The 13,563-nt window shown below is 44.2% G+C and overlaps 1 protein-coding gene across 4 annotated transcripts in view; it reads right to left on the bottom strand.

Moving 5' to 3' along the window:
- LOC146839642 (uncharacterized) overlaps positions 1–13,563 on the bottom strand; it is a 766,602-nt gene that overhangs the window by 378,806 nt on the left and 374,233 nt on the right. For all 4 annotated transcript variants that reach the window (XR_014981114.1, XR_014981115.1, XR_014981116.1 and 1 more), the window contains exon 7: positions 2,328–2,429. Coding sequence is in view for 1 of the 4 variants with exons in the window: in XM_085651730.1 (XP_085507856.1) it covers positions 2,328–2,429 (102 nt within the window). In the remaining 3 variants the exon portion in view is untranslated. The remainder of the gene's footprint in view (positions 1–2,327; positions 2,430–13,563) is intronic.

Genomic DNA, 13,563 nt, shown 5'->3' with positions numbered 1-13,563 from the left:
TGAAGCTTGACTCTTCAGCCACGAGGCCCAGGAGGCATCGAGGACAACAAGGAGCTGGATTCAAACTGTTCCACAAAGGATGTCGAGTGCTGCAGTGTCGGTGCCCGGATTGGACACAACAAGCCTTGGCAACAGCAACCCACACAGAAACAAGAAAGATGCTTCCGTGCAGACCAGCAAGGTCTGTGGGACTCACCACTTGGTTGGGAGTCAGGGCACGTCTGGAGCAACCAGGGAAGCCCAAGGAAATGCAAAGTTACCCCCTCAGGGACCCATCAGTCAACGGACCAGGGATCGCAAAGGGACCTTGAGATGAAACACAAAATGGCGGCCCACGGGTCACTCGGAATGACCAGGCCAACATTCTTTGGTGGATTCAGTGCTCGAGGTAGGGGCTTCAAGTCATCCTAAGCACGACTTCAAGAGACGTCAGGAAGTTAATGCACTTGCAGAAATGCACGGTGACCAGGAGTTCCAGATCCACACTACTCACGAGGGCTGTGGGTCTCAGCTTTGCTGGGGACTCGGGTCGCCCTCTGTGATGTCTGGAAATCCTCTTCCTGGGCTGCAAATACTTTGGAGTTTGGCGGGAGCTTCGATGATGCAGACAGGCAAATTGCTTCTTTGGTGCCTGCCAAGCAGGGGAGTCACTCCTTGACCCCAAGGGCGATTTCTTCAGTCCTATGATCTCGAGCAGAGCATCGAAGGACCAGGATTCAGCTTCAGAGTTTCGTCCAGGGTAATCTAAAGTCCTAAGGACTGGGGTCCTATACTTACACTAAGGTAGGGGGTTGGACATACTCTGGGGATCCACCTATGGGAGGGTTTGGAAAGAGGGGTGGCTACACCCATTTCCTTTGTCCAGTTTCGCGCCAGAGCAGGGGCTGGAAGCCCCTGAACCGGTTTGAGCTGGACTATGCACAGGGACACTAAATGTGCCCCCAGTGCAGGACTCCAAGGCACTCAGAGAGTGCTCCCACCCAGCCCCAATACACATAATCCTGTCTGGGAGGTGGTTACACCTCTTTGTGACAGAAAACCTATTGTCCAGGCCTCCCCTACCGGAGTTTCGGTCAAAAGCAGGAGGCCAGACCCGTGTCTGTGGCTGCAGCATCCATTTTGTGATGCCAGGTCTCTATTAAGTTTCTACCGGGTATACAAGTGCTGTCATGTCTCTCCCTCTAGAAGGGTGGGATCATACTCCCACACCAGTTACTGGTGTGGGAGTATGATTCCAAGGTGTTTGACAACAAACACGACATGTTTCTGTGCAGCCAGTCCAAAGTTAGCATTTACCGTTTGGTTATAATGCACTTGAGAGTATATGGTCAGGCTTCACTACAAACAGCATCAGAGAAGGGTCTCCAAACGCTGCAGAGGGGCTCTGCTCATGCAGGGGCACCCTCTCACATAAGAACCAAGCACTCTGCCTTCAGGATTGATAAGGCCTACCATAGGAGTGACTTATAGGTTTATATGTGTGTATAAATATAGTGATATAGGTAACCTATATCACAGAAAGGGGTGCATGAACCAGGCTGCAGTAGCACCAGGCTGCAGTAGCAGAACTGTGGTGTCATTTTGTGTGGCTTTCCATGGGTGGCATAATACATGTTTCAGCCCCTGGTAGGCCTCTGGTGTACCTATGCCCTGGGTACATAGTATACCATATACTAGGGACTTATAAGGCCACCTCAGATCCAATCTGAACTGTACCTAAAGTACATGGAATCATTTGAGAGAGGAAGCAGCTAAGCTGGGGCCCTGAATAGCAGGGTCCCAGCCAGACTAAAATTGACAAACCGTGAAACACCAGCAAAAAGTGGGGGTAAACATGTGAAGCAGATCCTACTCTTCTACACAATCTTTATGAATAACTACAAAATATAAAAATGAAATGATAGGAAGTGATGGTTACCTAGTGACATAGCACTAAGAAGTGTTTACATAGATACTACCATAAGAAGTATAGTGTTTGTAATTATGTATGTTCTATTTTAGAATGTGTTGTATTTTAATCTAGAAATACTTTTAATAAATAGCTGCCCAACAAATACTGTGATGAAATCTGACATACTGTGTGTCCAGGGAGATGTGGCTAGAGCTGCTGACTATGGAATCAGGTCTTGACTCAACATTGTGTGATTCTGAGCAAAACACTTGATCTCCCTGCACCTAAAAATGTACAATGCCATGTGTGCATTTGTGTAACTACTCACTTGTTGTACACAATCGTCTCACATTCGCAAAGTAATATCCTTGCTAGGTTAGTGCTATATAAATACCAATGGGCATGTATGGTCAATAATGAACCCATTCTTCCTTACCTTTCTGATCGCAGTTTGTTCCTGTGTATCCTGAGTAACAATCACATTTCCCAGATGAACAAGAGCCATGCATGCAACTGGTCGATGAGCAGTAAGAGGCGTCTGCAGTCGAAGAGAAAAAGCATTGAAAGGAGCAAAATTACTGAGATGTTCACTATCAAAAATGGATAAACAGAGACACAGCTTAGAAGTTGTAGTCTTGTCTCAAGTCTGTTAATCTTAGAAACCTGGTATCAAGTGGTTGTAATAGAAAATTCCATGTTATAGCATTGCACTGTTGGTGACGTGGTAGGATCTAGTAGCACTAGCTTAAGCTCTTTCTCTCCCTTCCTGTATATTCCTGCTAGTCTTAGTTTAAGTTTACTCAGAAATTTACCGCACTCTTTTGGAATCAAAGTCTGCTTCGATAACTAGTAATATACTTTACCTGCACAACCCATGTCAGCACATCTATCCCATGACAACAGCCCTGTATGAGAGGTAATTGATGTAAAATACATTAAAGGGAGGACAATCCAGAACAAACCTTTTTTTTTTTTTAAACTAACAACTCGGCAGGTATATAAAATTTAAAGGATTAGATTTTCAAACATTTTGGGCTGGGTTAGCACCGCAAATGAGACACTAACCAGTGTGGAATGTTTTTGTGAAAATCTACTTTCCAGCGCAAAATTTGTTTGCGCTAAAAAGGACCCTAAAAGTAGTGCAAAGCAGCAGGACAAATGTTTTAATTTCTCCGTGCTTTTGCACTGTGCAGCACACATACAAAGTCGCAAAAACTTTGAAATGTGTCTAGGCATGCTATTTTGCACAGGAAGACTGCCCTTCCTTTAGAAAACCTATGCAGAAGTCACAAACGCACTTTAGTGCTATGACGACTAAGGTGTGTGTGTAGCGCTCTGCAGCTGAAATCAGCGCCACCGCTAGCGAAAGGGGAGTGAGAACTATGACTCTGAAGCTATGGCGCTCTCCTGCTCTCTCACTGTCACTCAGCGCAGCCTCTCTCGGGGCTGCACTGCGTTGCGCGCTTTTAAAAAAAATCTGCCCCAAAGGCTGCTGAAAAGTTTAAAACACATATCCTTTATCTTAATTTGAATATGATTGAGAAAGAGCACTGTAAACATGGAGTCATCTCTATTTTTACTGCAACATCATGAGGATATCAAAGACTGTTAGTGGCATTAATGGTACCCAAATCATTACCTAATACCCATATTCCAAGACTGTTCGTGTCGGACCCTATTCGGAGAGCCATAGTCCAGATCGGGCCTTTAGGGCCTCAACAATTATGGTTGAGGTTGTTTACAAACTGGGTAATGTACAATCCCTTCCAAATTTGACTCTCAGGGCGAACAGGCACAATTTTCCCAGGAAGGTAGTGTGGGGGGCACAAACTCAAAACTTGACAGCCAAAAAACCTCAATATCCTGGCCAGTGTATGTCTTTTTGAAAAAGAGAAATAATTTTGATCATAGTAATACTAAAAACCACGTAATCCAATGGACGTATACAGTGAAACACCCCTGGCCATGATCTCCTGTGTGTATTACATTCCTCCCCTTCTCTTCATGCTCTGTCCACCTGGGCGGCCCTATCTAATACCACTCAGTAAGTTATGGCAGGAAGATTGATTGGGCACAGCTGTGGATTTGGTTCCCCTCATATTCAGTTGCTCGTTATTGGAGCGGGTGCAAAACCATCTTAAGTCTTGACATGCTCCTCCACGCAGTGTAGCAGCTTGGTCCTGACAGCACGCAAGACCTCCAATGTTTGTGTGTTGGCTTGATACCGGTCACAAGAAAGGCTGCACAGCTCACATCTTTGGCATGTGTCCTTTCAGGGAGCAGTAGGGTGCTGCTTGGCAAGATGCTGGAGTCTTCAGCAGTCACCGCTTACTTCTTGGTCAACACCAACAACATGGACATCATACAGGAGTCACCAAGGGGTGGCCATTGCAACCTCTGGTTTACCCCCGCGTTCCCAGGCAGTGTGTTTGTGAACCATGTCTTCAGAGATGGAAAAATCAAAGCCAAGAATATTGGGGTGGCTAGCCTTTAATGGTGTTGGGGCTCAGGTGTCCTTGTTTGTCTCAATTATTTGTATTACACTTATAGTGAATAATACACTATTTTCCACTATTACTGTAATCAAAAAATGGAGCACAGATTTAGGAAACAAGATTGATGTCTTAATTTAAACAAACATAGCCAGCATAGCTCTTGTAAGCAAAACTAGTTAAAACTATTTTTATAACAACTGTTTAATAGTTTTGAATAAAGAAATAAAGTTCATTTTTAAATTTGACATACATACAAAAAAATAATCCCAGTTTTTTTCATTGCTATATACATACAAATGATGAAACAGGGATGACATGGATGGTTTCCAAAAGATAGGCATGGCGTGGTAACATCGCAGTCGTTGTAACGACCGCGATGTAACGGTACGCGTTGTAAAAACTCATGTTGTAACATTGTACATCCATGAGACAAACCCTTATTAATCAAATGCAAAACAAACTGTAAAATAAAACATTTGTTACCAACTGAAGTGCGATCAAAACTATGTAACTTAGCATAACTTAAAAATTTCCATCCAGGCCTGTTGATAACTGCGTCTGGTACAAGGGGCTATGGATTTTTCAACCAAATCGACGATCCTCATTCCCCCAGCACCCAGGTGTCTTGCGGGATCGAAATTTTGAAGTTGTCCGCCCCCGGCAGCAAATAGCGGAATTTCTGCCAATTGAATCGAGACAACGCGTCTGCAATTGAATTGTTAATGCCCGGAATGTGTCTAGCTCTAAACACAATATTTAATCTAAGGCTCTGCAGCATGAAAACCCACAAAAGGCGAAGCACCCGTATATCTTTTGCCTTTTGATTGTTAATGAGCTCCACGACAGTCATATTATCAGTATGGAAAAGAACACTTCTATCCTTAAACTCCTCACCCCATATCAATAGAGCCACAATGAGAGGAAACAATTCAAGAAAAGCAATGCTGTGACCTTGCTGGAGCCAATGAGGAGGCCATTTCTCTGCGCACCAATGCCCCTCCCAAAACAAACCAAAACCATGGGCCCCAGAGGCATTTGAAAAAATTTGAAACTGCCAAATAGTATTATCCTCTACAAAAAAGTGAAAGACACCATTGAACTCATCCCAAAATTTTAGCCAAATCAAGAGATCTTCTTTGATTGCTTTAGTGAGTCTAAACCTGTGATGAGGAAGGAATGCTCATGACATTGCCATCCCCAACTGTCTGCAAAAAGTTCTGCTAGCCCTGGCCACCCGACAAGCAAAATTAAGGTAGCCCAACAAACGTTGAACCTGCCTGAGTTAAATTTTTTCCCTGTCAATAACCTCCAGCAAAAAGGACCTGATTTCGCTCACTCTTCAGTATCGATTTCTATACCCAAAAAGGTGAGTTTGGTAAAAGGGCCTTCAGTTTTTTCCGGAGCCAGCGGACCATCGAACTCCTCAGCCATGTCCTAGAAGATGCATAAAACTCTGCGACACTGATCTAACTGTGCTTTACCAATAAACAAAAAGTCATCTAAATAGTGACAAACCTGTTGGTGGCCACTTCTTTCTGAAAAACACCATTGTAAAAAAGTGCTGAACACTTCGAACAGAGCACAGGACACTGAACAACCCACAGGCAGGACTCTTTCAATGTAAAACACTTTGTTAAAAAACATGCCCAGAAGCTCGAAGTCTGATGGATGTATAGGCAATAAGCGAAAGGCTGACTGAATATCACATTTTGCAAGTTCGGCACCATACCCCACCATCCGCACCATCCGTAAGGCGTCATCAACAGATGTATATGAAACATTAGAGTCTGAAGAGGAAATGAAATCATTAATAGATTGGCCCTCCGGCCACAATAAGTGATTAATCAATCTAAATTCTCCCGCTAATTTCTTGGGAACTAAACCCAACGGGGATATCATCAAAGTCTGCAAAGGACACTGCCTAAAAGGACCCGCTATCCTGCCAGCTTTTAACTCAATATCCAGCTTCTTCTGAACAATATGTGGCAATTCTTTGGCAGATTTCAAGTTATCAGACCATCTATTGTAACGTGGACCTTGGTAACCTATCTTGCAACCCTCCTTAAAACCCCAAAAAAGATTAGAAGCACTTTCTGAGTAAGGATACTTCTCCAACCATGGTATCATTAGCGTTAAATTAATTGGCGAATGAACTCTTTGAAACAAACTGAGGAACTGGACCCCTACCTCTTGGCAATCTCCCTTGATCCCCAAACCTCTGATTGGCAAAACATTGGGTAATGGCATGTTTCCCTCCACATTGAGAACACTTGTGCTTGAACCTGCAAAATTGCCTGATGCAGGACACCCGTTTAAAATTCAAACAGGATCCAGTTGTTGGCAGTTGTCCTCTACCCAACCCACCCTCCCCAATTTGGGCGGGGCGAGGCAGAAAGGGCCGGTAAGTAATTGGAGACCGCTTGCAGTGTGAGTCGTCGCAGGCGGTTGAGTAGAGGACATCCACTGAACCCAAAGTTCCTGATCCACCTCCCCCCAAGGTTTGTCATGGAAAATACTGACTCTAGCCCTCAATTCCTCGTCATAGCTGAGCCAGGCAAAACCACCAAATTGTAATTGTGCTTTGCGAATAATGTCAATATCTTTGAACATGGCCACAGCCCTGTCTTGGTGTCTCCCACAATAAACGCTTGCATAAATAAAAAATGCAGCCGTCCAGTTTTCAATATTTTTAGGTACTCTGGGACGTCTCGCAAGCTCCCATTCCTCCTCCTTAGACCCTTCCTTAGCTTAAATGTCCCTATGCAGGAGTTTGAAAAAGTCCACAAACTCATGTTCCCAAATCTTCTTTTTTGTTTTATCAGCCAGACGTGTCCCCAATGGCATAGCTAAACCCATATAAGGGAGCTTCATATCGATGGGATTGACGACAACTGATTCTTGCACCAAAGTGGATTGAACCACATCTGAAACCTGTTTGGCTGGACTTAAAACCTTTTTTCACTCTGAAACACCTGTATTTAAATGTGCCTGCTATGCTGTTTTCGCCACCTCCTTCCATACCCCCAACCCCGAAACCTCATTCACAGATGCATCACCAACACCCACAGAACGCATGTTTTGCTTGCCGGCCAAAGGCTGTAATCAAGAAGCCCACCACTGAGGCCTACCTGATGTCAACTGAGCAGCAGGTTTATAGAACTCTCGTCGATCATCCCGACAACGATGACCGTGAAGCCGTTCTTGCTCCGTCGCAGTGTCCGCTCTTGACTTCTGCAAAATACTATAAGAATTGTTTGTCCACGACCCCCTTTGTGACAAAAACTGTCCGTGACCCAGAAATCTTGTATTAACATCCACACCTTCCACAAAGAACCCTTCATTTATATTTTCAGCCACCATCCCTTGATCTGCATGCGCCACAGGAATTACCGACTCAGCATTGCTGCTGCCCGGCATTTCCCCATCTCCCACCCCGCCGTCATAGAAAACCCAATTAGTCACAGGCCACCTCTCAGAGAGCCCGGCCGTCACAGAAATATCCGCACCTGATCCGCTCTGTGTACTAGCAATCTTACCCAAAGCCGCAACCTGCTTCGTATTCCCAAGCCTGGAAACACCAGACGCAAGCTGAGAGACTGTAGAGAATGAAGACTTCCAGCCACGCTTGCCAGATGACATTACAAACTTACCAACGCCACCAACCTGTGCCAAGGTGTCAACTGTAGATGATAAAGGAGTGGAATGTTCGACCCAGACCCACTGCCCACGCTGTGGCCCTAATGCAGAATCAAAAGACTTCTGTGAGAAACGAGGAGGGGAGCGAGAATCTGGAAAAATAGAATGCCTGAAGAACAACCAGCAGTGTCAAATTGTGAAGAAACATGTTCGCTGCGGGGCCATACTTCAACATCATCCAACAGCTCCTGAACATCCTCACCCATGGCTGGCTCCGCTAAATCAAAATGGCCAGTGGTGACCTGCTCTTGAAAGTATGAACCAGAATGTGTCCCAGGAGGGCATCTAGGCACTTGAGACAGTACCATCTCGGAAACAGCTCCATCCAATACTGGTCCCACAACCTGTGTATTACTATGAACATTAACATTGTTAAGCGCAGGGGACAACATTTGCACCTCAGCAGCCTCTTCCCCACTGTCACTAGAATAATCCACCAATACAGCAGAGCGTCCCTCATGAGAAACAGGAGGCGCTATGTTAATTAGAGTCACACCCTCATTCGAATGTGCACACTTCCTGAGCGCCTTACCACTTAAATGCGCCCTCTTAGCAGGAAAAGGGGAAGCCGGTAAAGCAAATGCCTGAAAATCCAATTCGCCAGAGCCCCTCCCCTTCCCACTGCTCCCCCGAGTAATTGAAGCAGAGAGGCTCCTGGAGGTGGCCCCACCCCTGCCTTGAACACGCCTCCTTAACCAGCCCACACGAGGGGCGGATACCGCCCCCAACTGACCTGGTTCCACCTCAGAGAGAGAAGTGCAACGTGGAGCATGGATCCTTCCCCCGCCACTCCGACGTGAAGGACGGCCTCAGTCCTGAAAATGCAGAGGTACCATGTCAGCGCAAGTCTCCGCTGTCTGCGTCCGGCTTCTGGCTTGTAAACATGCCACCACAGCTTCTGTAACCCCCAGTGCCGTAACTCGCTTCGGGCGTCTTCCGCTCTCAGCCAAAAACGATGACGCACCAGGGAGCAAAAGGTCCTCACAGCCCGCCTCATAAAGAACACGGAGCACGTCCTTGACAGCCGCTGACTTCGACATTACCCCCAAAGCAGGCTGGCAAGTAAACAAGAATGAAAAAAGGCTGGCGTCAATGAAAAAACACACGCCTTCAATTTGCCTCAGATAACGCTCCCTCCAACCGTCACCACTAAAATTAACCGCTCCAAGCCCCGCCTTTTACCTGCCTAACCCTCACGCGCTGTGTGGATCGTTCCACCTCGCGAAACACCCCAGGGGGACAACGCTTCGCGCCACGATCTTCCCTGGGTCGCCAATGATAAATAAATAAACGGAGATCTCGGGGTGGGGAGACATAAAATAACCACAACACACGAAGAGGGGAGAGAGAACAATGTACATTAGGGCAGCCATGGGAGGTCGGGGCATTGGACTGCGTGAGGGGTGGGGGGCATGGGAAGAAAGTAGTCTGTGCAGTTAAGGAGCCAGTAGCCGTGGAAGGACACAAATGAGGACATAGCTGTCATAAAGAGAGACTTACAAGCTTAAAACCACTCGGAAAGCTGCATTTAAGACACAAGCCAATGAAAATGGTGGGTGGAGCTTGCACGAACCTTGCGAGCAACGCATGCGCTGCAATGCTAGGCCTAAAAAGACTCAACCCCACACCCAACACAGACATTTACATTAGCCCACAGGCAAACTTTTTGGACCAAACCATTTTTTTCCGACGTCATCGTTGCACTCACAAATAGTACGTTTTCGGCTGTCTGACAGAGGCTTAAGTGTGTTTCCGTTTACGATGTCCAGTGAAGTCTGTCTTCACATTCTATTATGATAAATGTATATGTTTAGTTTCGGGAGGGTGGACACAGTATTGCATGCCAGAAGATCTCATTCTTCACATCGGGTACTCTTTTACTCGGATTATGGGCACAACAGATAATCTTCTGACGACTGCCCAGCGTTTTTTAATTTCTAAAAAAAAAATACAAATTTAAACACTTGATCCAGGAGGTTATTTGATTTTAGTGCTTGTTCCCTTCCAGATGGTTATCTTGTTTGTGTTTGAAGGCTGTTGTGCACTGTACCGGTCTTCAGAGAGTAAGTAGTACTCTGGGCTCTTTAGTATCTATATACTTTGCTCTAACAGGAAAGATTTATTTTCCTAGCGAGTCTGCACATATCCTGCCTCTGGTTTTCTGTAAGGTAATTACATTGATTGTTTTCATACACTATGCACAGTGGTGAAGGTTACAGATTTTGTAGTTGTCTCCTCTCACTTTTGCTCACACATGAATCACTTGGTGTAGCAGGTCTATGCAGCATCGCACACATGTGCGTGTGGGACTTTTTCTGCTCCTTGGATATAAACACGGACACTTTACCATTATTGCAATACAGGTTCGGGAACAATGCAATACATACCTCGCTGACTAAATATGATTGGAATACGCATGTATAAACTCGCATAAAGTTTACACTGTTCCTGGAATGTTAATATATAAGATGTTTATGCACATCTATCTTATCCATGCAGTTCCCCTGATGAAGAGTTAAGTACCCGAAATGCATTGGAAATCGATCTACAAACCAAGCGGAAATAATGGAATTGCATAATGCAATGTGATGCAACATTGTTTGTGCTCTCATGAGCATGATGAACTAGGCACATTTGTTTGTTCTGTAACGTTAGAAGAGTTGTGAATGAAAATCACACAAAGATAAAGCAAGTAAATGTCTCACTGTTTTAAACTTTTCGAAATATTTACTCTACTAGAAGGAACCCCAGAGGTCCACTGTTGTGTGCATTGTGTTCAGTGCACAGTGCCTGTGCATTCTCTTAGAACAGTGTCAACATTTTGCCATGGGTGACCTTAAGGTCAATTCTGACCTGTATTTTTCTGATTGTTCCATTGTCCTTCTACTCTGAGCCCTTCTCAAAGAATGTTCCTCTAGTGTCATCTTTGACGAAGCACAGTTTGGTCCCAGTATAATGGAAAGCGAAGTCTCCAAGTATGCCAGTGTCTGTATTTTGCCACCGGTACTAAAAGCTGCCCCCAGTAGGCCAGTGTCAGCTTTTTGAGAGTTACCTTCAGTATGCCTGGGCTAATGACAAACATACAAGAAACACCACATTTCATGTTCATTTACATTTATTGCTACTTACTAATTCTGACACTCACTCATTCTTACTCTCTTATTCGCACTTTCACTCTACTCACTCAAATACTCTACTCTTACTCACTCCAATACTCTCACTGGCTCACACATCCTCATTCACACAGTCACATGCACTCTCTTGTTCTTATATACTCATTATCATTCAGTCTTCTTCTCAGTCATTCACACACACTCATTCTCACTTATTCTGACTTGCGCTGACTCACTTATTCTGGCTTCCAGTTGCACTCACTCATTATCACTCATTTTCATTCTTTTCCACCTACTTTCATTCCTTCTGCCACACATTCTCAGTAGCACTCCCTCACACTCATAATTAATCTCTCACTTGCAGTCACTGTATCTCTTTCATTCATTTTCATTCACTCTGGCTCACTCGCACTTACTGACACTCAAGCTCACTCACTTTCACCCACACACATGCTCACACATGCTCACATATAGACACGCTCTTTCTCACACTAATGCACCTTTACCCGCACGCATTCACACGGCATACATTTAAAAGCCTTTTTCACTTTTACATACTTCCACTGCCAACAATGGTGCCATTTTAGCTCATGGTGCTCCATTTTTTGATGTGTGCGAAAAAAGCAGAGGGATACCCCTAATTATTCGTCCTAAATCAGGGTATAGAAACTTGAATGAAAAGAAGCAAAGATTTAGGAAACAAGATTGATGTCTTAATTTAAACAAACATAGCCAGCATAGCTCTTGTAAGCAAAACTAGTTAAAACTATTTTTATAACAAATGTTTAATAGTTTTGAATAAAGAAATAAAGTTCATTTTTAAATTTGACATACATACAAAAAGATAATCACTGTTTTTTTCATTGCTATATACATACAAATGATGAAACAGGGATGACATGGACGGTTTCCAAAAGATAAACATCAAAAAAATAAACAATATGGAAAAAACACAATCATAATCACAATATTTGCAATCTGTTACACAATTGATTAAATGTGTCAATGGCCTTAGGATATTTCCATAATCCTACGCGCGTTTCGGCATGTGCCTTCGACAGGGGGCCATACAGTATGTTCACCAGTGCCTAAATAAGATACAAACAGCTATCAAGAGCATGCTTAATCAACCAATAAATACAATCACAAACAGCTATTTGATGCCCATACTTCACATAATGTATGTGGCATTATGAATGCTTCTAATGTTTTCTAATGTTTGCACGCCATTAGATGGCGTGCAAACATTAGAAAAGCGTAATTTACTATTCCAACTCCAGTCCACTTAACAGTAGGGAAGGTGTTTGGATAGTAAACTACACTATTTGTAATGTTAGCACGTCATCTAGCGCAAGTCGATGTAAAGACTTGCGTTGTAATGGCATGGCGTGGTAACATGCAGTCGTTGTAACGATTGCGATGTAACTGCATCGCGGTGTACTAACCGCGATGTAAAGGTTGTTCCCCTTGTCTCATACAACCATTTCCAGGAAATTGGCTGGCATTTTTTATGGTCAGCTGTGGTGGGGTCAAGATTTGGTGGGGGATGTTTTGTTATGACGCATGTTGAAGGGTTTTAGTAGGGAACATTCTGTTTCTTTGCCTTTGTATAAACCAGTTACTTTTGCTCTTTTACAGCAGCTTTTATTACAATTACCAGTTTGCTGTTATGACAGGTGGGAGGTCTCTCATTTTAGATTTTGCATGATTTGGTTATTTTTCGGTGCTTTTAGAGTTTCAGAATTGTTAGGTTTGAGGGATCAGATGGGTATTCAGACAGTAGAGGTTCAGGTGCAAGGAGGGAAGTTCTGGATGCTTTTGAGGAGGTCTAAAACTGACCAACTAGGTAAAGGCACATGGATTCATTTAAACATCGGTGGCGTGCAGGAATGCTGCCCGTTGGGGGAATGGGAGTCATTTGTAAGTTCTGCTGATTTTCAACATGGGGCCATATTCTCTCATCGCAATGGGAATAGTATCACCAGTGCGCAGTTGTTGGCTGTGCTACGCAAATCTTTGTTATTGCTGGGAAAAAAAGCTTACTTTTTGGGACTCACTCCTTTCGTTTAGGGGCAGCTACTGAAGCGTCCAGATTGGCTTGGGGATGGGATGACATTAAAAGGATTGGTAGGTGGAAATCTGATTGTTGTGCTCGTTATATTAGGAAATAATGGCAACTGTTTTACTTAATTGCAGGCTAATTTTGTTTTTTCCGTCTAGGTGCTGTAAAAAGTTCATTATCAATGAAAATGCGTACATGGATTGTAGGCCATTCTTTCATTAAATGGTCAGCCATCTTCGCAGAACAGCAGATTTACGGCAGAGCGCTTGGACTTCCTAGCAAGGGCCATTGAGTTTTATGGAAAGG

Source organism: Triturus cristatus, chromosome 4_1 (genome assembly GCF_964204655.1).
Source record: "Triturus cristatus chromosome 4_1, aTriCri1.1, whole genome shotgun sequence".
Taxonomy (NCBI): Eukaryota; Metazoa; Chordata; class Amphibia; order Caudata; family Salamandridae; genus Triturus; species Triturus cristatus.
This window is presented reverse-complemented; position numbering and strand designations above follow the sequence as displayed.